At 39.3% G+C, this 26669-nt stretch overlaps 1 protein-coding gene across 12 annotated transcripts in view; it reads right to left on the bottom strand.

Moving 5' to 3' along the window:
* The window catches only part of L3MBTL3 (L3MBTL histone methyl-lysine binding protein 3), a 59102-nt gene that overhangs the window by 12296 nt on the left and 20137 nt on the right, over positions 1 to 26669 (bottom strand). For all 12 annotated transcript variants that reach the window (XM_083434867.1, XM_083434878.1, XM_083434874.1 and 9 more), the window contains exons 7-16: positions 26111 to 26202; positions 21179 to 21283; positions 20521 to 20656; positions 17689 to 17780; positions 16741 to 16892; positions 12685 to 12761; positions 9676 to 9761; positions 7933 to 8043; positions 6588 to 6702; positions 5470 to 5572 (exon numbers count right to left, since the gene is read on the bottom strand). In XM_083434867.1, coding sequence (XP_083290993.1) covers positions 5470 to 5572; positions 6588 to 6702; positions 7933 to 8043; positions 9676 to 9761; positions 12685 to 12761; positions 16741 to 16892; positions 17689 to 17780; positions 20521 to 20656; positions 21179 to 21283; positions 26111 to 26202 — 1069 coding nt within the window. The remainder of the gene's footprint in view (positions 1 to 5469; positions 5573 to 6587; positions 6703 to 7932; positions 8044 to 9675; positions 9762 to 12684; positions 12762 to 16740; positions 16893 to 17688; positions 17781 to 20520; positions 20657 to 21178; positions 21284 to 26110; positions 26203 to 26669) is intronic.

The raw sequence follows: 26669 nt of genomic DNA on the forward strand, positions 1-26669 counted from the left end.
CTATTAACTGAATGCACAAAATGAAGCTTCGACACTTTGCCAGACACAACAGAAAGTATATGAAAGAGATTCTCCTTTACTTGTCAATAAACTAGAACACCTACTGTGAAAGAGAATTACTCTTTTCATTTCATTTTATTGTTATTTTAGGAAGGACTGCCTTTGTACAATATAAGGGGGGGAAATGAGCTCACAATTTACCTGTGGCTTCTCTTTTCAAGACAGTAGCTATCCTCCCACTTACCATTTCACATTTATCCCTCATTGTGACATAATTGCTTTTGATATCACAAGCATCTTCCTCAGAGCAGTAACCTAGCAATCTATATATCCACTCTGAAATGGCAAATGTAAAGACAAAGAGCAATCCCAGTCTCTTTTTAGTCTTTAGCTTATTCTGTTGGGTAGTCCAAAACACCAGGTATTTTTCAGGTTTGGACCAAAGGAGCTGTATGTTGTGTTAATCAGCTTTCATTGTTTTCCTTTAAGCATTTGGCTCTGGGCAACATTCAATCCTTACAGATGCTTTCCAGAATGGAAAAGAGATCAATTCTTCAGTACTGGAGGCCTTGCAGCTCTTTTGCTATTGACAGAAAGAATGCCAGAGCGCAGCATGCGAAGAGTGTCTTATAATAGAAGAAATACTACTGACATTTTTCCTTAGTGCATTTATTTGTTTCAATCATGCACTTCCATTTGGGTTGCCAGCCTTTCTTCTCTTGTTCTTTCACTTCACTCTGAACTGCCTTTCTTTCTCATTCACTTCTATTAGTTCTTATAAAAAACTGTGGGTTAGGGTGGGCTCAAGGAGGTGCTGGGGTTGTTTTTGTTGAATATCACAACCAAGATCCAAATATCTACTTTCAACAAATCTGAGAGCTAGGGCATACACGGAAATATTTTTTTTACATTTCTCCCTGAAAAACAGAAGGGATTCAAACTACTTTTGAAACTCTGTCCTGGTAAAGCAGTGTGTGGCAGGTCAGGATTGCAGTACCATGGAGAGTTCCGAGTGAACAACTTGCTCTGACAAAGACTGAAAGCCATTTAAAGCTTCCACCTGCAACTCTCCCAGGCTCCACCCCTTTTGGTGAGAACTTAAGATTCTTAAAGGGCCAACCTTCTGGCCTGAAGACACAGCCTCCTGCCCAGTGAGGTACTGTGGGGGACATTTGTTTTTTCAGGCTCAGCAGAAGGCATCTGTGAGAATAAGACATCTGTGAGTCAGGTTCTGGCTCTACAGGCCCTGGAGGCTGTGCTATGGGTTGTTTGTCAGCCTCAGGATCAGTAATCTCCTGATCTGCAGAAGAAAGTTCAGAGTCCTCAACCTGGTCTGACTCCTTAGCCACTGACTGCAGCCTCCAACTGTGCGCCTTGATCACAACTGAACTCTGGGGCCATCATCCTCTACTTAGTTTCAAAAGATAGCATGGAGGGCTCTTTGGCGCATGGGATGAATCACAAGATTCTTCAGATCTCTGCCATTATATACACTTGTAAAAAAATATAAAAGAATCAAAAAATAAAAGGAAAGGAAAACCATCTCCTTGCTACTGCAATGTTAGAAAATAGGGAAACTAATATATAATTTTGGAGTAAAACCTTAGCACCTTAAAAATCAATGGGAGCTGTGATGTCATTCGATCCACAACTACAATGAAAGCATTTTGCCCAAGTTTGTCCTTCTTTGCTCACTATGTTTTAAAACAACCAGCAAGTTGTACAGGAACTATACAAACAACAAATAAAGAATTTAACTAAAAATGTATGAATTAAAAAGCACACAATTTATTCACAGGAGACACCAGGCAAGCTAATCTTCCTGCCTTTAAACCAGGAGGGATTCAAATCAATGAAGCTTTTTCTCAGGAAGAGGTAAATTTATCTGTACATCGCTCAATTTCAATAATCAATTTATTGACTATGACTGCGCAGTCAAAATCTGATTTAAAAACTTAGAAATACAAATGAAGTTCAGTATTGCATTTGAAAGAAAAATGGAGATGATTCAGTCCCCTACAACACACATGGTTAATGGAGATTTTAATCTGTAAAACAAACAAAAGACAACTAAAATTATAAAACCAAATTACACTGTAGGAGGAACTGAGGCATAACTCGTGTCTTTTAAGACAGGTGCTGTATCCAATTTTAGGAAACAACTTTCGTTTTTAAGTGAATGCTTTAGATTTACAGTTCTTAAAACAGGACTACTACGTTAGCACTGTATTGTGCAGATGGCTTATTTTGGAACTCAGCACCAAATGAAGTTTATTTGTCTTGGTTTCCATTTTGGTTTTTTAATAAAGCAAAGTAAAAAGAGACTTTCACATGAGCAGTACAAGCTCAGTTTGAGAAATATACAAGTAGGCTTGTTCTCTCTCTTCCTTTGTCAACGAATTCCCTTCTCCATTTCTGGGTTGCCATAACCATGTTCAACTATGACAAACTATGGTTTAGCACAAACTAGGTGTCTTGGTAAACTCTGAATGCAGGAGTTAATCATGACAGCCCCCATAGCCACACCCCCAAACCCTAAATCCATAGCCCCTCAAAGGAGAATCCAAACTGATGTCAAAAAAGGTAGCTGTGCAAGGAATGTTTACTACAGAAATGAAGGAATAATGTCTAGTCTTTCAAGAAGGACTCCAGTCCTATATATAGTTACCTGAGTGTAAGGTCCATTAAACTTAGGGGTGCTGACTTCTGAATGAATAGGTTAAACTTGCAAAACACATTAAGCGTCAACAAAAGATATTCAGCCAGCTAAAGCCTCTTTGTCTCTTCAGTCACTCACCTGAGCCAGGAGACACCATCAATTACCCTGGTACTCCAGCAAATGATGTCATCACTTCTGCTCTGGAAAGAGCAGAAGGGCTGCATTCGCCCAAGTTTCCCTTCCACTACACCACTGAAGCTTGGAAGTTGCCATTAACCATAGCTGTTCAGTTCAGATGTCATTAAAAACTAACAGTAACTTGGAGATGGAGGAAGAGGAAACACAAGAAAGGAGGAGGAGGAAGAGGGACTGCATGAGCTTGCAGCATGTTTCTCCATCCTCTAAACCACTGTGTTGGTGTTTTAAATCAATTCGTAAATCCTCCCAAGCAGCACAGCCTCCAGGTCTCCATTTAACAAGCCAACCATAAATCATCAAAAATTAATCATGTTATACCCTACATTGGGTTGTTGACACCAGAACAAAATGGTATACAATATCCCCTTCAAATGAATACACAGCTTAAAAAACAATTGGAAGAAAAAGAAATTATATGATTCACTTGACATCCTCTTTACTGAGGAATTGTGAAGGCTTTAATTTTTAAAAAGCACTAGACAGATCAGAAGTATGTCTAACAGCATAGTAAATCCCACGTTGTATTGAAATGAAACCAGTGAAATAGCAAAGCAACAGAAACATTGCATTTCTGTAATCAACAGTGTTTTTGTGAACTCTGTTGATAGACAAGAGAAGGAGTCCACATCTTCACAATCAATGACTACAAGTGACATTTCCACTAGAAAAATAAGAGAATGAATCATATAGTGATTAATCTTTCCAGCGGGTGGACGGGAGACTGTGTTTGCATGTGGGCTTAAATACTCAGAACATAGTCAATCTAAATAGTCACACAATTTGAGGGTTGTTTTTTTTTACAAACAAGAGAGTGAAGAAAGGGAAAGTAGGATTATAGTGTTGGGGTGGGGAAGAAGTTATGCAGGACAGCTCCTTGTCCCCCCCCCCCCAGGGTTTCTGAGGTTATGCAGATTTTCACACTCTTCCACAACCAGGTGGGTTATACAGGAATCTTAAAATCAATTCTACGTTGGCTGACCTTTGTATTATAAGGTATACTTTGTAAGACATTCAATACACAATTCCTCACATAAACACACCAGACACTCCCATTTGTATGCAAGCCCAAACACTTTTCTGCAAAGCAGAACCCCCAAAGCCCTTTTTAACATCTACATTTTAAAAGGTGCTCATTTTAACCCTGCCATAATTAATCACCGCAGGTTTCATCCAGCTCAAGCAAAACACTTATCAGAAAATGGCCAATCTGCCTACTCTCAGACACATGCTCTGACAGCATAAATGCACCTTGTCATAAAAAATTCAAAAGTACATTTTCAGCGCTGAGATGAAAGAACCCACGGAATAAAGCCTGACGTAGATAATTATATCCATTTTATATTGTCCTTTTAATTCAAGTGGACAGTGGGACACAATCTGAGGATTCTAGGATGACTTGGATTCAGAAACCTGTAGGCTCCTGCTATTTTTTCCCGAGTGCTTATTGAACTAAATGTCCCAGTAATTTTAATATAGTTGAATTTGTACTCAAACTGAATTGTAAGACTGCAGTAGCAGCAAATACAAGTTATAACTGAATTAGTTTTCTTTCTCCTTAGCATTATGTAGTAACAAATATAGTACATATTTGTGCTGACCTGCTTTATATTGATGCTTTTCATCGTCAACCAGATATCTATGTATATATGCTATATTATGTATATATGTACGCATGTACAAACAAGTCCCCCTACTGCAAATAGTTGCTCCAATTCATGGAGGGCAATGGGCACAGCAATGGAGCAGAGACAGGGGGAGGGAGTAGTCCCCCCGTCTCCACTTCTCCCATCTCACTCATTGAACACACATTGGCAAATGCCTGAAGAAAGGGCAGGGGGAGAAACTAATAATATATTTTATCTGTTTTCCAATTATTTTGAGTAGTGCTTAGATCAGAAATTCTGAAACACGCATTTCTAAACAAAATAAAAAAATTCCTTCCAGTAGCATACTACAAGGAGTGAGTCTCTGTGACAATGAAGAACAAGAGTGTTGATTTCTAGATTAAGCAGGAGTAGTAATTGGCACAAAGTAAGGGGTACATTCCACAGATGGGTATATTAACCAAGTTAGCATTTAACTATGTCTATCTAGCTGACAGTAGTGACAAAACAACATGTTTTTACTTCAATAGAGGCTATCAGGCGCACTTAGATACCCAAAGACAAAACACTGATGTGCTCACCAATTGCACAAACCTGTGAAAACTACTCTGTAAAGATAGGCTACATTGCTTGTGTGCGTATAAAGATATAAACACACATACACACACACACACACACAGAGAGAGAGAGAGAGAGAGAGAGAGAGAGAACCCAGCAAGAATTACATCACACAACTGAGCTTTAAACCAGAACATACCAATGAAGTTCCAAACCTTTCCATGTTCATTCCAAAGAGGTAACCTGAATTCCTGTTTTCTTCCTCTAGTCCACATCTTCTTTTCCACAAACAGCAATTAAGGCTGCAATTCTATACCCCATTTCCTGGGTGTAAGTTTTATTGAACTTCATGGAACTTTCTTCCGAGGAGACATGTGTATAAGCTTGTGTTAGAAATCAAGTATGTGCAGATTCTAATTGGACATCCAAGTTTAGCTATTTCACACATACCTGTGGTGGCCCGTATGTCTGGCTCTTTTTATGTGTCCAACTCCTTTGCAGCCCGCTGTAGGACATCCTCCTTGTTCTAAAGCTTCTACCAATTCCAAAGGACCTATACAAATAATATGGGAGGTAAGATGCAAGGCATTTGTAAGAATGGAAGTTATGTCTCACGTTTAGGCAAACTCTAGTGAACATCTGTTTAAGATGCTGAAGACCAACAAGTACAAATTACCAAGATAAAATATTTAAACCTTACTAAAATCTCCTGCAACCATTTCATTATCTTGTTACTCAAAAACCGACAAGTATTTTGTTCTTTAATAAATTATGACTCGATTGTATGAATATTGAATCAAACAATGATTTATGTTATTCTGCACATAAATATTCCTGCATTCAGGATATAGATGCAATTTCTTTCACAAGCTATTAAGAATTTATTTCTTCTATTTTGTTTTTGAAAATTTAACTCCTCCTGCAAAAAATGAACACCCTCTTCCGCCCAGAAAATTTTTCTCAATAAGGAAACTACAACTTAAGAGGTTAATTTATCAATTGTTTCCAAGAGCAAGCATTATTCTCAACTGATCCTCCAAGTATTCACTTCTAACTACAATTTATGATTCTATAAACTATTACAGCAGTAACTGACTTGGCTCTAATATGCCACATCACTTTTTCTAAGTCAATCACATACTTTAGAAATATTCTAGAGGATGTTTTAAAAGCATTCATATACTGGTTTCTATTTTTTACAGTGAAATAATAGGGATGCAACATTTAATCAACAAAAGGGTTAGATCAATTGATTAAGCACATGAAGGCATAACAAAGGTTTTTAAAAACAAAAACAAAAACTGTTCATCCTTTGTTCAGAATGTGAATTTATAAAGAGCTATAATTTTGCCATGATCTGGAGTAACGTGAATTCATATTTAATATCAAGTCAGAAATTAAGAATATCACTATTTCCCAGTCTCCAGTACCAAGGTTATTTGCTTCAAAGATACTGGCTTTGTTATGCATACTAGACTTATTCAGTATTACAGAGGTGGCATCAAACAAAGGGCAGGTATTCAATAGCCTTTCTTTAAACTTCTACTATATCTTATAGAACATCTCACTAAGTGGGGGCTGAAGAGGATGTCCAGTTTTCCCACACCAGCCAGCAGGATGGATATCAGGGCTATCTGCATCGATCCAATAATCATAAATACTATCCCAGCCATCAAAGTGGACCTAGAACACAAAGGAATATTAGATTTCAAACTTAAGCAAAGTTATATTCCCATGCAATCTCCAAGAGTGCTTGGCTTTCATTAGAGAACATAATGGTTAAGAGAATCCATTTGTTCAAATTTCAGGCATTATGTATTGGACAAGGGTGTGTGGGAGAAAAAGTTTGTCAAGTAATTCAGAATTATCTACCAGGCTCTCGTCTTACAAATTACAACAGCTTTTGCATTTACTGAGATAAGAAATAGACCACAATGACAACTAGTTTATTAAAGTGTTGATGCATGAGCTTAACAATTTCTTTAGTACAGAATGGTCCTCAGTATGAGTCTATGTGAGGCCAGAATAACTTGTGATGCATCAAGTTAAACACAGCTCACTGACCATACAGTGAAGCTTCTCCAGTGCTTTTGACAGATCCTATTGTTGCAGTCACAGGCATACAATAAAAATAGGGCACTGAGCCCCTGATGGACCGCCACAATTTTTGCCCCACCCACATCCCCAAAATTCCCCTGCCCCAAACACACCAGTTATACTGTTACTATGCACTAAGTAATAATGATAATGATGATAAAAAGGTTAAGTACTATCTAGAACAGGATGAAAGTTTTGAGGACTTAAGCTTGCATTATTTGAGGCATCTAGTTCTGGTTTTCTAAAATTATTCCTCATCCTGCAAGCCATAAGTGATACCAAACACTGTAGATATGCAAGAAAGTAGTTCCGAAAAACAACCAGCAGATAAAAGCGCTGTTAACAAGTCATGGAGTTTAAAACACGCACGGTAGTAAAAATGTTTTAAATGTTTTCTTTCCTTGCTAGTTTCATTTTTATATCATATCTAAGAGGAAATGAATGGGGGTCTGAAGGACTAGCATTGTACAAGATGAAATAGGATATGACTGAACGTATACCTTTATTTCAATACTTTTTGGACACAATGTACCAAGCAATACATTTCAGGTGGAATTTGCAGTAAAATGACTGGAGATTAGTGCTCAACTCAGCCGGAACTAAAGCCTCATGTGTGATTATGGAACTGCTGGGTTTGCAGGCTGCTTCATTCACGTTAATTGAAGGAAATCATTTCTATGCCTGTGGATGTTTGTTCTCCCTTCTATGGGAGTGAATGGAGAAGCCATGTGGGACAGTGTGTGTAACATGATACCACCACTCAGAAGGGATTGTTCAATACAGTAATTTTAAAATATATTTAAAAGTATGAATTACTTTAATTCTGTGGTCATCAGTATCTACCACGGTTGCGACCCTGATTAGTACAGGATTTCTCTTGTCAACTACTTCAAGTTTCATATTCTTCTGGAATCCATGAGAAGGTTTCTACAACAAAGAAGAGATTGAGCTGCTTATTATTTATATCCTTCTTTTCTATTAAAAATAACCAAAAGAAAATAAATATAAAATAATTATTTTTTTAAAAAAACATTAATCAGATTTGTTACAGCTGCTCCCATAGTTTACAATGAATAATTGATGTCAATTAAACTAAAAATTTAAAACAGCATATGCACTTACTTAAACTGGCATTCACAACTTTAAAAAAAACCCTTTGTTAATGACGTTGTGTTGTATGCAATTGTATCCTTCCACTGCTGAAAAGCTCTTTGGTCCAGCTGAGACTTCTATGAGTGGGAAGTGGGAGGAAATGGTTGTTGCAAATTTCCCTTTTCCTATGTCCAGCCCTTTTAATACTGTTGAAAAGCTTCGATGGGATTTCAATCTACACTTCCCACATCTACCTCTAGTGGGAGAAATTATTTAGCTTCTTCATTATACAGTAGGGTGGAGAAAGAAAAGACATACCCAATAAACGTTTGCCTGAGCATTTTGCCTTGACAGCTACAAAATAGCAATATTATTATTTTGATATGCATGTTGATTGCAAGCTGAAAAGCCAATATACTATTATATGCTACTTTGTTTATAGCTCAGTTTTAAACGTGTTTGCCGTCTGCTTTGTTGTTACTGTGGCTGCCTGATTTACTATTCTTTCATTTTTTTCATATTTTGCTATGACTTACTGGCCAAGACACCAGCAGAATATCTTAAGACTGTCCCAAAAGGTAGACTTTGTGGCTTCATGATCATGCCAATTTCTCTCTCTTACCCTCAACCCTCTGATTTACTTAGCTGTTGTTTTTGTGTACCTGCTGAACAGAAACTTGCCTCCAAAGCTGAAACATTGGTAGCTTTTAAACCATTAAGGTTATATGTTTATATATAACACCTAAGCTAAATAATTTTATAAAACAATGAATGGTGTGGATAGAAGGAAAGTTTTCTTCCCCCCTCAAAAAACTACAAGTGAGGGTCACCAACAAAACTGACTGCCAGCAGAATCTGAATAGAAAAAGGAAGGAATTATTCATATACTGCACAGTGAATTAATAGAATTTATGGCTAATTATAGAATCAGTCTCTTCTTTCTTAAACTGCCAGCATGCAGGAGCTGGCTGGACTAGGGACCCTCGCTTGCAATTTGTGTTTGAGAGGGGGAAGGAAGCTTTGGGGCAAATGAGCTTTTTCCTGAACGCAAACTACAGCTATGCATGCTCACAATATGGATTAGGATTCCGCGCAGTGGTGCCACACTCTGGATTTCCCCTCTCCACTCTGGCAATTTATGGAGGAAAAAACACTCACACATGTGTAGAGTTTGGGCCCGAGGTAGTGGTGGTCACTAATTTATAGGCATTTATTTATTTACTATTTGATGATTCTCCTTTCTCCTGGAGCCCCTGTCCTGCCAGTTCTCCAAAGCAGATTTTCAAGGGGCACAAGGGAGCTGCAGGGGGAAAGGAAGTATCACTGAAAGTCCCCTCTCTTCTTTCCTATGCTGTCACATGAGCAGAACTCCTCCCAGGAGAAGCTTCTACCAGTAGAAGCCACGAAGCATAGGAACAGCCATGAAGCATGAGATAGGCATATGAGAACACTGCACATTTTTCTTACCACTTTAAAAGCCCTGGCAGGTGCTGGTAAAGAACTAGTTTCTTCCAAATATTTCTCCCAAGAAAAATGCTTGGCATGTGGATAGTCTGGAAAATAAATGATGATGCAAGGTGTAATTATGTCACGCAACACAGAGTTAGGATGTTTTTCAGGACTTGTTAGGTTTAAAGAAGCAACAGAAGAATAAATAAATATGCTTGCACTCCTTCTGCCATCCTGCAATGCAAAATATGAATAATGGGACTTGTCAGCCTCCCTGTGGACAGAGACCCAAGCTCCCGAAGCCACCTCTCTCATATCTCACCTTGAGAAGACCCACATCTATTTTTCATATTATTTCACTCCTTCTGACTAGTTTTCAGAGGATGTGTATGTTTTACTCTAATGTGTGTTGTCATACAGTTAAAACACAACATCATCAAAGAGAAGCTCCTGAACTTTAAAAATGATTAAAAGGTTATGGTAGAAGTAAGCCTCTGGCGGCCCTCAGTAACAATTATTTTAAGGATTCTGAGCAGATCAGAGTCTTGCAGTTATGAATAAATAAATGAACATTTAATCCTCACACGATCCCAGTCACCTTTCTCCTCTGCACATTTTCTAATCCTACTTTTGCTTGTTCCTCAGTTGTTCTCCTAACAACTATATGCATAAGGCCACCTATTTACCTGTCTGTGTGCTTCTCCCACACCATATTCATTGGGACTATCTCTTCATATTTTCCCTGTTCTTTTTCAACTCCATCATTTCCAGTGTTTACACATTCACTTCCTTCAATACCCTTCCTTTTCTGCATTATTTCCTTCAGCCTTCATTTCCCTTCTTGCCTCTTCTTTCCCAACCCCCTTCTTCTTTCCTCGGCCCTCTGCTGCTTCGTGGCACTTCCTCTTCCAGAGGTGAGCCCCTTTTTCTTGAGTGGGCACTAGGACACCACCAAGTGTTGCCATCTTCCAATTGCTTGAGACAGGACAAAAGTAATTACGCCAAAGAATCTCTTGAGTCACTACTCCCTTAAAGTGGCTGTTTGGCAGTTACCGTATTTTTCACTCCATAGGGCACACCGGACCATAGGGCGCACCTAGTTTTTAGGGGGGGGGGGGATAAAGAAGCCGGGAGAGGCTGTGTGCGGCTTCGTTTTTAGCCGCGGGGCTGGGGCGGGGGAAGCGGAAACAGGTCCGGGAGAGGAGGCAAAGTTGCGCAGCCCTGCCACCGCTCCCGGAGCTTGTGGGAACTCCCGCCGCGCTCCGAAGGCTTGCGGATAGCTGCCCGAAGCCTGGAGAGCGAGAGGGGTCGGTGCACACTGACCCCTCTCGCTCTCCAGGCTTCAGCGCAAGCCTGCATTCGCTCTATAGGACGCACACACATTTCCCCTTCATTTTTAGAGGGGAAAAGGTGCATCCTATAGAGCGAAAAATACGGTACTCATGTTACTGTAAACACAGGCTTCAAAAACGGTTTGAAACCTAACACACTGCATCGACCAGCTTCAACATTTGTCATGCCAGGGCTGCCCAGCATCAGGTCCCCACTCCTTCTACATGTGATTGAACATCCCGAAAAGGACTTCAGTGACATCAGAATAGTTCGTTCAGTCAAGACAGTGACTTCATTACAACTATAGATTTAAAAATAAGAGAACTCCACTTATTAGAATCTCAGGTATAAAATAGACTGGAATTATTAGAATACATAAAGAACCAAAAGTGACAAAATTCTGCTGTGACTCTGAGCATCTAAGCATCGAAAACTAAAAGACTTGTGCATTCCAGCTCTTAACGTTTTACTGAGTCAAGTACTAATCTGAACCTTTAGGAGTTACACATCAGCTTTAAATGCAGATAGTCCCCTGCCTAGCCAGTAATATCTTAGCAAAGCTGCTTATTAGACAAAATTTCCACCAACACTGTAAATGCAGAATATAGCTTCATACTGGCTACTATCATGAGGGAAAATATTGTCACTGTGGGAAAGCCAATTTGAGTTTTCTCTGTTTATAAAATGCATACTGTTAAAAGGTAACAGCTTACAAAGCATCACTTTTCCAAGTGACTCATAATATGGTGGTGAATTACACCATCACTCTGTGTGGGCTATTTTACAAAACTCTCTACTAGCAAGCTACAATTACATCACTTGCAGGTTCAATATTTATAGTACATTTAAGAAGATTTTCATGCTCTAATTTCATAGCTCCAAGGTATTATTCATGATTTCCACAGTTTATTGATTCTCATCTGCTAGTTATTACCGTTTTCTGTAACACATTTTCTCTTTTGCATGGTAGTCTTTTCACTTTATTCACATAATGGCTTACATGAGCTCCCTATTCTGTTAAAATTCAGCACAGTTAAGGGTTGTAGTCAATGGTAGCTCATCTGGTAGAGCATCTGATTTCCATGCAGAAGGTCCTGGCCTCAGTCTCCAGCTTCTCCAGCCAGTCACGTCTAAACAATACAGTCGTACCTCAGAAGTCGAACGGCATCCGTTCCAGAAGTCCATTCGACTTCCAAAACGTTCGGAAGCCGCACCGGACATTCAGGTTCCAAAGAACGTTTGCAAACCAGAAAAGTCACTTCCGGGTTTGCAGCATTCAGGAGCCAAAGCAAACAAGTACCAAGGCGTTCGGCTTCCAAGGAACGACTGTACTGAGCTAGATGGACCAATACGCTTACTCAATATAAGGCAGCTGCCCACTATGTCCCTAAGTTGCTATTGGAAGAAAGGCAAGAATCAGGTGCCCTGATTTGTGTGAGTTGAAGCACTATCTGTCATAACAAAGCCACTTCTGGATGTACCTCTAAAATCTTAAGTACTTTAAGGATGATCAGGATTTCACCTTTTCCAGTGTACATAATATTCTGGCATACATTTTTATTCTCTCCCTTCTCCCATTATTGTCCCTGCAAGCTCACTTTTAAAGTGAGAGGATTTTTACTCTAAGTAATCCCACATTACAATTTCTAGTCTTGTGACATAAAGTTGTGCACAGATGTGCTCTTTCATACAGACCTCGAGGAGTTACAAGGGTCTTTCTGTGCTCTTTACACCAGCCAACTGGATGAATATGTGGACTAGCCGCTTCACACCTATGGGAGAAATGTTGATTTAGTTAGAATTCATTCCTATAAATGTCTTAAACAGCTTCCTAGGGTCTGTCTAAAGCAGCTTATGGTCAACAGAGATCTGGGCTGCCTGTAAACAAAAATGCTAGACAAGCTCTGGAGCTCTAAGAAACAGCCTCTCAAAGGAATTTTGTCTGAGCACATTAATTTCTGGCCTAAAAAATTCAGCTAAAGAATTGGTCCGGCCTTACAAACCATTCAGAAATTACCCAGAGAAAAAATGGTTACCTGTGAACACAAGCCTAAGACACTAATATATAACCCAAAAAGTATGGGGGGTGGGGGAGAGAGAATAAAATGCACTGATTTTATTCACCATAGGTAACTATTTGAGTGGCTAGTTACAAGCTTACATTTTGTAGCTTTTTTGTTCTTCCAATTTGTATGTCTGAAGATGTTTCTAGATGCACACACACACACACACACACACACTTCTGATTACTGGTCTTGCTAAAGAGGAATAGCTCTAATAATACACAAGTCATCTTATAGCACCATCTAGTGTTCAGATGTCAAACTCACTATGAACATATGTCAAGTTAATTTAAGGAAATGCTGAAATATCATATGTTGCTCTGCTCTATGAAGAGGTGGTTCTTCCCTTCTCACAGCCCAGCTAAGCATTTCTGAGTATCCTGAAGGCTTTTGAGAGTAACAACTCATTTTTTTAACCTAAAGTAAGCTGCTAGCATCCACAAAATTAAAACGAAAACCCATTCATCTCATTTACATTTTTCAACTCTCACATTTAATAAAATAGCAAACAATTTTAAAAATATTTATAGACTCTATGATTCTATTATTCCATGAAACATGAAGTTCTGCTGTCAGATTCCAGGTGTGGGGGCCACTCTCCTGTGGATTCATCCCAGTGTAGCTGTAATTTTTTAATGACCACATTATTTATTTGAAGGTCTACCTACATTGATGTGAGGTAGCTCTAAGATTAGTATCTGGGGCCTTGCTAGCTGGCCTGCCCATTACAGTCTACCAGGCAGGCAGGCACTATACGCGGGGCCTTCTAGTGGTGGCCCCGAGCCTTTAGCACTCCCAAAACAAAAACAGCATAAAATGCCCTATTGTTTTAAAATGGACCCAAAAATCATTTCTGTTTCAGTATGCAATTTAATAAGATTGTTGTGAGCTTGGCTTCTAAAACTTGTTTTAAGCTGCTGACATTTCAATTTGGGAAATGGCTCTTTGTATTTTAAAAACTGTATTATGGCATTTAAATTGTGTTTTGCTAGCTGCCTTGAGAGGGCTCTGCTATGAAAGACTGCATATAAATACTTTAGGGGGGGAAATGAGTGAAAAGGTCTGCAACCGTGGGTGTTGGGTCAATCACAACTTCATGTTTGGGAGCCTGTGCCACTGGGCCCACCTGCATTGCTCCAAGCTCTTTAAAAATTGCAGCCCTGCCAAGGGATGAACCCCTGGGAAACGTGATGCTGCTGTAATGTTTAAAAGGTGCCCATATCCCATTTAAAATCAATGAGACAAGCTAGTCAAAGTCAAATTCCAGTGCTTTCAACAGAACTTGAATGCAGCATGTCCACGACATTTAATGCCGAAGGGATCAAGCAGCAGCTTTAAACAACCTCCCTGTGTCTTCAGAAAAGGTTCTTTTTCTTCTGTTCCAGGGTATATTTTCTTTTTTCTGCTTTATCTTCAGTTTCTTTGCCCTTTGACATTCTGCAGTTTTATTCTGCCTTTGCTCTCAAGCTCTCCTAGCAACCAACCCCACCTCCTTAAGCAAGTCTGCCTCACACTTAAACATGAATGACTAGCTCAAGAGTATCGAAAAACATGTTAAAAGCAAAGCAATGGTCACCCGTTTCTGTGGCCAAGCATTGGGACAGCATTCATTCACACTAGAAAAAGGAGATGAAAGGTTTCATGGCCTAAACATCAGACTACAGTGGTACCTCGGGCTTTCTAGAATGGTACAAATGTGCTGCCTCCTGAGAAGTGTTCACAGCCACTTTGCTCCTTGGCTTAGTGACTGTGCTGAAAGGCTTGGAGACGAGCAAAGCAGCTGAAATTACTTTCCCTGGCAGTCTGCACATTTGCATGAAGTCAAGGTTTGGCTTAGTGTCATGTGCAAACACAGCCAATGAGAGAAACAATATCGCCTCAATTTGAAAACCAATCTAAGGAAGATTTATGGAGAACTCAAATGCTTGTTCGCTATTTCTTTTTTAAAAAAATAATTTTTATTAAAGATTTTCTTGGTTTACAAAAGTACGTGCATTGTCTCTTCATGCATGTTGTTACGTCTTTTCTACAGATCAGTTACATTTGTTATGAGATGTTTGTGTTGAGTATAGTATAAGGTCAGGGAAAAAGAGTGGGGGGGGGAATTTATATTCTTTTCTATAGTGTATGTGTGGGGTTTTGTGTCAGCGTCAGCTCTTTCTATTCGCTTGATATATTTCTTGCTCACGATTTCTGAGTCTTTGCCTCTAGTAAAGTTATTGTTCAGCTGTGCATTTTGACATTTTTCTGATGGACCAACAGCATTCCCTATGCTTTTTACATTACAACGTGGTATCCTTTAATTGAACGTTTAAGCCAAAGCTTTATAAAAGCATAAAGACAGTTCTGCAGACGAAGTATAATGGAACTACCACTGACCTGCTTATTGGTTTGCAGATCCAATTTCTTTTGATGATTGTTTGATAAGATCTTGAGGAAATTTAATTTATTTATATGAATGTTTATACACTGCCAACTAATAAAAAAGAGTATTGTGACAGTGTACAATAACATCATTAAAACATCATAAAATTAGATAATTAGGTAATAAAATAAAGGACAAATGACCAACGCTGAATGAAATTAAAACTCTAAAAATGCTTGGTGGAATGTTTTCAGCATCAGAATTGTGGGTGTCTCTCTGAATTCAATAGGAACATTGTTCCAAAATTCTGGCTGACACTATGCTAAAATCCTTAGTTCCTAAGAGGATGCTCTTCCTAAGTAACCAGCTCAGCTAATTTCACTGATCAGTGGTGTATGTGAGAGCAAACTATTTTTCTGGCAGACAGTTTTTTGCCACTTAATGTGCAAGTGTCATCCATATTGTTGGTGTTGTCACTATGCTAGAAGGAATGCTCTCTGTGTAATATTTCACATCTGGCCTTGTCTATATTAGCATCTTTTCTTCTCCTCATGAGCAGCCGTGCCATCACATGCAAGTGCAATGTTGCTGGAAAGATTAGGAAGGAGGGAAGGTTTGAGAACCTGTGACCTTTCGCCTGGCAGAGAACTTCTCGAATGGCTCTTCCATTTGGGCCCTTGCAAAGAGAGTTCTGTGCAGCATTTTGAATTCCTGACAAACAGCTGATTGTTGAGGCTTCAAAGCACCACTTCGCATGATGTTAATGGCCCACTGGGGGCTAGGAGATATAAAGATCTGGCTCAGCGGTCATATCCAGTTCCCCACCCACAGCAAAGAAATTAAAACGTTAACAGCTCTTGCAAACTTTTATAAGGGGGGGGGGGATGCACACACTAATCAGACCATATAATACTTTGCATCTTTCAACTACAGTGGTACCTTGGTTTAAGAACAGCCCTGTTTACGAACTATTTGGTATACAAACGCCGATAAACCGGAAGTAATGCTCCAGTTAGCGAACTTTACCTTAGTCTACGAACGGAAGCTGAATGATGGAAGGGCACCGGTGGCAGGAGGCCTCATTAGGGAAAGAACGCCTCGGTTTAAGAACGGATTTGGTTTAAGAACGGACTTCCGGAATGGATTAAGTTTGTAAACCGAGGTACCACTGTATTGTCAAAAATCTAGGGACATCTTAATGAAATATAGGCACTACTGTTCATAGCAACCATGGGGGGGGGGGGAGTGAAAACAACAAATTAACAAGGTAGAATTTTGGGGATGCTTATCATTCCAACAAACAAGCTATTTAAAAAGGCATACCAGTAGTCATAACTCTCATCCCAGTTGTCAAAATGAACCAGGAAACGACTGTCCACAATGTCAGTTACTGTAGCAACACATATGAATGCAGGGTTCTTTTTGTCTACTGCTTCAAGCTTCATCCCCACTCGAAACCCTGATGGAATCACCGTCTAATCAAGGAAAAGTTTAAAATTAACAGTGAACAGAGAACTGGTCTATTTAAGTACCTAAAGCACTATATCAAAGAAATAAAGAAATGCAGATTAATAATAATAAACCATGCATCCCAAAGTCTCTTGACTATCCACAATCAATCCACAATCTTGCTACTAAAAAGAAAGGAGTCCCAACAGTGTGGATGAGCCAGTAATTCACATGAAAGTGGTAGAATAAAACAATTTTCAGCATCATGCTTCATCATATATTAATCTTTTTAAAAAATTCTTAACTATTAGGCCCTGTCCATTTTGGAATGACAACAAAAGAGATTTACTGGCCATTTGTGGTTTTGTGCTGCCTGAACAGGTGATGGATACAAGCCACTGTTTACAGTAGTTGCTCCTGATCTCTGCACACTTTGTAAGCCAGTTGTCTATTTCACCTCGCCAAGTATTACATACGCATTTGATACAAACCTGTGGGAAAATAGTAATCTGTATCCACCCAGGACCTATCTAATTGTTTTGAGTGCAATCTGTGGGCTGTGTTACTGTGCATCAACAGCTTCACATAAGATTGTCTTGGATATAAGATGAACTATCTCCCTCAACATAAGGAAATAGTTTGAATTTCACCATGGAAAACAGGCAGGGATTGATGCGTGTGAACCCAACTCTGTATTTACTTGGGCCTTTTCCCTTGTTTTAGACTAAGGGTTTGAGTCATAATACTAACAGAAAAACAATGTAATCATAATATAAAAAGCAACTATCAGCAAAGAAGCAGGGATAATCAGAGAAAACTCACTGAGTTTTGGTTTTCAAACAAGGATTTGGGAGCAGCTTGAGCCTTACATTTCTTCAGATACGAGGGCCAATTAAATTCATCTTCTTTATATCCTAAAGAAACCCATGAAAAGGAAGAAGATAAAATGCCATACCTATTAAACTTATGGTGCACTTGTGTCAACTGCAGTCACACCTGTTAGCACAGTACCTCAGTTTCACTCTGCCAAATCATTCAATCCCAGAATTAAGTGGAAAACAGAGACTGTTTCTTGTAATTTGCTGACCTGGTTGGAGGGCATTCTGTATTGAGGATGATGCCTCCTACCGGACTTGATAGGCAGACTCTATCCTCCCCTTCTAGAGGGAGGAATTATCCCACCCTGCAGATCAACTGGCAGAGCAGAAAACAACTTCTCATCCCCAAATAAGCAAAACTAAAAAACTGGAACCAGAGCTATTCAAAGAGGAAACAATAAAAGAAACAGTAGGGTCAAGGTGGGGGCAATATTTCGATGGCTGCTGAGAACAAGGGGTTCAAATGAAGTATTCACATGACAATTGCTCAAACTCCAGGGCACAGCCCTTCAACACCATCTCAATCACCCACCTGTCTGAGCTGACGTAATTCCAATGGTAAGGAAAAGAAGGAGCTAGGCCTCCACTGGAGACAGCTCCTGACAACGGGTGTAGTTAGACTGAGGATTTCTTTCTGCCCTCTGGAACCAAGCAGTGGCAAAATCTGACACAGAAGACTATCCCCCATTTAAGTCTGTAGGGCTGGTAACCTCTTGGGGAGGGAAAACTACCCTGAAGGATGAAAAACGTGGGGCTGCTTGGTTTTGTCCCGCAACTCTGTAAGATGAGCCTCAAGTGCCTTGACAAACAGCTTGGTCCTTGAGAGAGGCAAGGATGACACGATGTGCCTGCAAACTGGAACTAACAACTCACTGCTGCAACCCCACATTTCTATGCACAATGGTGGTGGAAGCCATATGAGGCCCTAAACTGAAAAACATCAAAGGAGGTGCCAGCTGCCATGGCATAGTAGTAGTATATATTCTTAAATCCATCCTTAACTGTCTGGGAAATATCATCCCTGGCATTCAGCTCCTCCACCCACATACATAAATAAAGCCAGAGGAAAAAAGGGAAGCTGTGGTGGCTGACTTGAATGCCGCTGCATCTGCTTCAAAACTCTTATGAAGGGCCCTTTCTACCCTTCTGCCACAGGGATCAATTACAGGAGGATCTACAACCAGAAAATGCAATCACTGCATCATGCCACCTGCGAAGGTATAATGTTCTTTGCAATCTTAATCACTAATTTAGTCTTGTCCAGTCTGTCCCACTCTGCTTTCCATGTAGTACAGTTCTATTGTGAAAAAGCGACCCTGGGAGGGGTGGCTAAACACATGGGGAGAGCCTTTAGAGTGCCCACCGCCCTAGAGTGTGACTCAGAAGATGCCAAGGGCTCTCTCTCCTCAGTTAGCTGGAGGGCCTTATGAGCCTCCAGCCTAATCTGGCAAAATGTAACTTTAAAATTATTCCTGTAGTTGGGAATGCAAAAGCTTCTACTGAAAGCTCTACTGAGACAAAAAAAAATTAAAGCTAAGCCACAGTCATCCGTTTTCTAGTAAAGAGATGAAGTGCCTAGATACTATTTACAGACAATGCATGCTCATGAATTCTGTTCAGCTCTTATAAGTGAACAAGATACATGTCTGGGATTTATCATCTTCTCAAAGAACAAAAGGAAGTTGTCCCTTAGATTATTTGTTAAGTATGGTTTGCAGTTCTGGTCCAGAGGAACCTTACATATAGTTTCATTTCAATGGTATCCTGTGGTTTCCATGAAAAGTGCAAGTAACAGATTAAAACAAGAGTGTGCAGTTAGGTTAAGTACAAGTTTCATTAATGTAATGCCAAGGTATGTTTTAGCATTATATATGGTCAACCCACTGTGTCTAAGACTGTTGATACCCACTTAGCCAGGATTAAACCCTAATGAACCTGGGTTTAAATCAATTGAGTGGACACCTATTTTGATGCATTATAAAGCAACTTTGTTAGACCTATAACAAAACTGCATATATGCTGAACTGGAGGATTGCACTCTTAAATAAGAAGAGAGATCTGATAAGTCTCTCTCTATATATAAAAAAACCCCAGTCTGATTTACAAATTATTATTCTTTCAGAAGCAAATTTCTGATTGTAGGACTTTAGGTTCTAACCTGGGTGGCCTGATACACTTTGTTTTTCCACCACCATTTTTGCCACTATTTTTTCTGTGTGTCTTAAAAAATCCTTTAGATGCTTACTCTTACGTCCCACTCTGTTCGATGAAGCTTAGTCCCAAGTGCATTTGGACTTTAGCTTGAACTGCAGCATAATGCTCCATAAATCCTATTGCTTTACAAAACAGAGCTTATTGTTCCTAACAGGTTCTCATGAAGCTATGAAGTTCAGAAATCAGCTCAAAGGCATCCAACGGAAGTGATAAATTTACCCATCTGAACGACATCTACTCATTCAGACCTACGGGCGGTATAAGAAATACTATTAGATCTCCTTGTCCAGATTTATCCCTCAAAGAGAACAGCAATTGGACAGTAGCAATCCTAGAAGCAGGGTGGGGTGGGGCTGCTTACCTCCCTTTGTTACTCCATGTGTAACCAGTAGTGACCCTGAATACAATGTCACTCAATAGACAGAGAGCCACCATACACAGGCGTTTTAGTACCCAGCGTGAGAAGCACATCTCAGCACCAGCACTCAGCTGCTTTTACAAAATTCATAGAAAAAGCAATTGTCTAATATGACACAGATTTTTTTTGTTGGTAATCTAATACCTTTCGGCGGATGAAGTTTGTGTCCTGTTTTCTCGCACCAACCAACTGGGTGAATATCAGAAGAATCAGCATTCCGCCAAAAATCGTAACACTCTGGGTATTCATCAAAGTGAAGTCTAATTCTGTAACCACAAGTCTAAATCCATAGTAGGAAAAAAGAATACAGCAAAAGAAAAATGTGTTTACATTTAAACCAAAAAGTCAGTATTAGAAAATTGGTATATGTGCAGTCAGAATTGAAGAGTTCTCAAACAAAACGTTGTAGCTTTTTATGAGATAACTTTACTTATTATCCTGAAAAGGGAAGCAATCAGAATATATAGACACAATAGAAAAACAGATAGTAAGGTTGTAACACAGTAGTATATGCACATTAGTCCACATGTGCATCAGGGTATATTGGGCATACACATGGTATATAAATGAGAATGCTGGTATTTCTTTTCAACACTATCTTCTATTTTCTACCTCTCTTGATACTAGAATGCAGTGAAGTTGACTGATGGGAGATTCAGCACAGATAAAAGGAAGCACTTCTTCACACAACACGTAATTAAAACTATGGAATTTGGTTCCAAAAGGTGAGGTGATGGCCACCAGCTTTTATGGTGTTATTTCTAATCCCATTTTAAAGCTATTAATAACTTCTGGTACTCACCTCAGCTACTGTAAGCACACAATACATTGACTGGTGCTCAGGGTCCACCCCTTCTAGTTTCATTCCAACTTTGAATCCATTCTTGTTGTATGGGAAGGATTGATACTGGAAGAAAAAAATGTCAAATTTTCTAAGTTTAGCATAAACATTTCTAAAAGATGGCCAACGATTTCAAGGGGATGTGGATCTCAGTCCTTCCACTGAACAGATCAAACAATTACTTATTTAAAACAAACCTACATGGAAGTTTAAAAATGCTTTGTAATTTTGATAAATATAAAAAACTGTATTATAAATATGCGTCTCAGTCCGCCATGGATGTTCCCTGTAGTAGCTTCTCTCTCATCTTCCAAGTCCATATTAAAAACTGCCATGTACGTTGCTGATAAGACATCCTTTTTTAAATTTTTTTTAAATGATATTTTATTAATTTTACAGTCAATAAACACACAATACAAACAAATACAAAGAAAAAAATAAAAACAACACATACAAACAATACAACAACAAATCCATGAAGCAAAATACAAAAGAAAAAGTAAAAAAACGTTAAAATCAATCATTGTGTAGCATTAACCTGGGTCTGCGACTTCCCCAAACCTTCCCACTCTGTATTCCAGATCTTGTATTTCTGACAATAAATTATTTCCCTCTGGCTTATCTTTAGTTCAACTTAATCTTAATGTCTTAACATTTCCATATATCTTACAACATTAGTCTTTCTTAATCCTTAAGTTTTTATGCTAATATTCTTTTAAGTTCAATCTGATGTCATCAAACATTCATTATGCTGATAAGACATCCTTTTGCCATCACATGGGTTCAGATATTAAGGGAACGCAACATACACAAAAGCCACTCACTCTTGTACTCATCTTGTTTCCCTTCCTGTCTGTACAACTGATATAGGGAACTCTGGGTCAGACAGACGTGTTTGATTGATTTCATTTATTTCCACAGTGAGCTGTGCCCAATGAAAATATGGAAGAAGTCTAGTGGCAGTGTGAGAAACCTGTACCATGACTGTACCAAACTTCTACCTCTGGACTTCTACCTCTAGGAACTTCTAAACAGATAACTAAAGTGCAAGGCAGTGATAATGTTCCCATGAACTAAACAAAATAAATTGAAGTTGAATAGATTATCTATGTAACTTTTCTTTTTTTTAATCAATAATTTTTTATTAATTTTCATTAAATATGCATTCAATATACAAATAAATTTCACATACATCTTTGGCTCTGCCGAGCTTCAGACTTCCCTCCACCCCTTCGGTAAGTATCATACATTTTCTTACATCACGTATTTTGTTTGTTTATCTAGTTAACCATATGCTGTTAGAGTTAATCTAACCCTGCCAGTGTTTTTAAGGTTTTACAGTTGTCTCTTATATATGTCTCTTAGATCTATGTAACTTTTCCAAGGATGATATCAAAAACAGGATTTTAGATTCCCACTGGTTCCTGCTTATCCCTGGAAAAAGTACAAGAATTAATGACATCTGACATAACTTTTCCATGTGCATCCTGCCTCGTTCTCATTGTTGTTTGCTGCAATAAAAATGGACTGAAATGCTGCAAAACCTTTGGGCTGATGCAGAAATATTATTATCCTCCATTAAGAAGTTGTGCGAAGGCCACTAAATGATGCACTGAATTCCTACAGTCTTCCTGCCCATGTCTAGAATCCAAAATCCCTCCACTGTTCCTCTTTCAGTTTTAATTTCTGCCAAGTGCTATCTCAGCTTCAATATTAGCTGTTGTTAGAGATAATCAACTAACCAGAATTAGAAACCACTGCAATAATAAAAATGGAACTGTCGTTAAAGCTTCCCTACAGATGTAACAGTTTGAAACACATCAAAGTGCAAGTAGATAAACAGGTACCACTCTGGCGGGAAGGTAAACGGTGTTTCTGTGCGCTGCTCTGGTTCGCCCGAAGCAGCTTAGTCATGCTGGCCACAAGACCCAGAAGCTGTACGCCAGCTCCCTTGGCCAATAAAGCAAGATGAGCGCTGCAACCCCAGAGTGGGTCACGACTGGACCTAATGGTCAGGGGTCCCTTTACCTTTACCTTTACAGATGTAACGAAGTACCCTACAGATGTAACAAAGTACCCGACAAGTAACAAAGGCGACAAATATTCTAGGCTGCTTCAACAGTATACTGTGCACATCAAGAGAAGTAACAGTACCGCTCTATTCTGCCTTAGTCAGACCACACTTGGGAGCACCGTGTCCAGTTCTGGGTGCCACAGTTTAAAAAGGATATTAACAAGCTTGAACTTGTGCAGGGGAAGGCAACAAAGATGATCAAGGGTCTAGAAACCAATCCTTATGAGGAACAGTTGAGGAATTTGGGTATCTTTAGCCTGGATAAGAGGAGAGTGAGAGAAGATATGATAGCCATGGAGAAAGCTTGTTTTCCTCCTGAACTGGAGGGCAGGACCCAAACCAATGGATTCTAGTTATAAAGAAAGGAGATTCCAACTTAACATCAGGAAGAACTTTCTGACAGTAAGAGCTGCTTGACAATGGAGCAGACTCCCTCGAAATGTGGTGGACTCTCCTCCATTGGAGGTTTTTAAGCAGAGGTTGGTCACCTGTCATGGATGCTTTAGATGAGACACCTGCATGATGTCAAAATATGGGTGATCTGTATGAACTCAACTGCATACAAGATTGCAGCACTAGATAAATTTTACATTGCTCATTGCTACCCAGATTCTTTATTAAATCTGTCACATAAAATGCTTCCAAAATGGGGAAAATTTATGCACCCAAGCTCCATCATACCACATACAGAAGAAAGCACAGGCAATACATACAAGTCATTTTCACCTTTGTTTCTTCCAGATAGCATAATGTAATAGTAGCAATATATTTATATCCCACTTTTCTATAGTTACACGCCCAAAATGACATTAAAAAGCAAACATAAATACATAACCTTAACAATAAAACACAACATTTACATTTAAAGCAGCAGTTCAGCACTACATATAATAAAGCTGTTTAGAAACTGAGTCAGCAATACGATCAGTCAACCAACCATTACAAGCTTACTGAAACAAATTGGTTTTCAGCAATATCTAAAAGAACGCAATAAAAGGCCAAATGCACCTCAGCTGCAAGGGCATTCCAGAGTTTCAGTGTAACCACTGAAAAAGTTATCTCTCTCTTAACCATCCATGAGAGAATTTTTTTGAGACCTAATCTCAGCTCATTACAAGACAAATTAAACACACACTAATGCAATTACCAATGGAATATTTACCATGTAAAACATCATCATCATCATCGACTTTTATTGCGCTAGCCATAGGCCATGGTATCATTCAGAAAAATAACAAAAGGAAAAACAGCAATAACCATAAAAATCATCAGGCACCACACATACAACCACGGTCACAACTACGAAGATTGTTTGTTGCATAAAAAAAGAATATTCTCTAGTAAAATGTGCCAAATTAAATATCTGAATACCCTTTGCAGTTGACCGCTATTTTATCTAGTTCTTCCCTCCTGATCTTCTTAGCTGCCAACGCAGTGCTACTTTATAAGTTACAAAGTCATCAGTATCACTCAGCAGCCATTTCACCCTTTCTACCCTATTCAAGTGAGTTCCATTCGGAAACAGGGGTTTTATGAATCGGTCCCTTGGGTCTATATATAACGGGCACTGAAATAGTGGCACAGGTCCTCCACACAGGATTGCCTACACAGACGAAGTTTCTCTTCATAATGTACTTTGCCGTAGCGTCCATCCAACACTGCCGAGGGCATAGATTGGAATTGGAATTCTGTGAAAGCGATTCTAAGCAAGGCAAGTGGGAGCTTTGACAGGTAACTGGCCCGGGTATGCTCCGTTTTAATAAGTGGGAACCATGGCAAAATCTTGGTAGAAGCCATCAAGATTAGATCCCTTTCTGCATCGGACCTAAAGAGACAACCTCTTAAGTGCCTCTTGTCCATCTCCATAGTCACCTGAAAATCTTGTAATTGATATTGGGACAAGAGGCCTTCCAACATTTGGTCTGTTTCTGTTCTGTGTGTGACATAGCGGGGAGTCTCTCTCTCCTCCGAAAGAAGTTGAAGTCTTTTCATATAATTTAAGCACAGGTAATCAATTCTAGCCTGTATTGTTGTCACGTCAGCTTCAACGCAGAGAAGAGCAGCTGGAGTCCCGTTGGGGAGCAAGAGCACTTTCCTGAGGAATTTGTTCTGCACCATTTCTAAGGCTTTGTTGGCATTTGGGTCCTTGCCCCATATTGCTACTCCATGAAGCATCTGGGAGACCACTTTACTGGCACAAGATTTTCAACACAGGTTCCAATAGCTGACCACCCGAGGTAAAACAGAATTTCATTAACGCCCCACAAGCTTTCTGTGCTTTGAGTTTCGTAGCCTCAATGTGCCCCTTCCACGATAGTGTCTCAGTGAAAAGACTACCCAGATATCTGAAGCAGCGTAATTGCTCCAAGTTCTGCTGATCCATTTTCCATTTGAATCTGGGACTACGCTTGCCAAAGACCATAATTTTGGTCTTGGAGTAATTCACGACGAGCTCTTCCTGCTTGTAATACCTGCTGAAAGCTGTAAGCAGACTGTTAAGACCTAATCGGGAGAGTGATAGGAGAACCACATCATTGGCGTACAGCAGGCAAGATATCTTCCTATTACAAATTGATGGGCGGGGGATTCCACCTGTGCTAGCTGTGGCACCATATAATTTATATAAAAGTTAAAAGGTGTGGGAGCCACTATGCAGTCATATTATATGTGAACTGTTTTAAAGTTTCATAAGCAAGCAAGCAAGCTAAAATGCCAGCCATTTCAAACTTCTTCTATATTTGTACATGACACCTATTTTTTACCCGACACACAGGCCCCTGTCTGCCTCAAAGAAGCAGTGTTTTAAGGTTTCAGCATACCTCTTTAAAAATCTTAGGTGGTGCTGCTGTAGCCTTTTCTTCTTCCAAATACGAAGACCAACTCCATGTTTTCTTTGCCTTTGACATCAAAGCTGGAATTAGAAATTAAAATCTTAATGTAAGCACAAGTCACAGCTTTGTAACAAATTATCTGCATAAGCAGTTGTATTATACTATCATTATGGTTGTAACGGTATGAATTACAGTTCTCTTACAATATAATTCCATACACTTTAGATTTATGGTTAATTTCAGTGCTACTCCATTAAGGAGAAGACCAAAGCTACATTTTTCACACCGCTGATCAGCAGCTAGCAAAGATGGATGGTTATTGCCAAAGCAAAAATTACAGATCACACTGTAGAAAGCTATGGAGTTAACCGGTACTTCCTAATCCTGTTGTTTTCCTCAAATACATGTATCACTTTGCTAACAATCTGACTCTGTGGCAATTGATTTATACTGCTTTAGGCATCTCCTAGGATTTATTTATTACTGGTTTCTATAAATCTATCTTAACTTTCAGCATGTGGTTTAGATATGAAATTACTCCCAGGAG

This window comes from Podarcis tiliguerta, assembly GCF_965153285.1.
Source record: "Podarcis tiliguerta genome assembly, chromosome: 3".
NCBI lineage: Eukaryota > Metazoa > Chordata > Lepidosauria > Squamata > Lacertidae > Podarcis > Podarcis tiliguerta.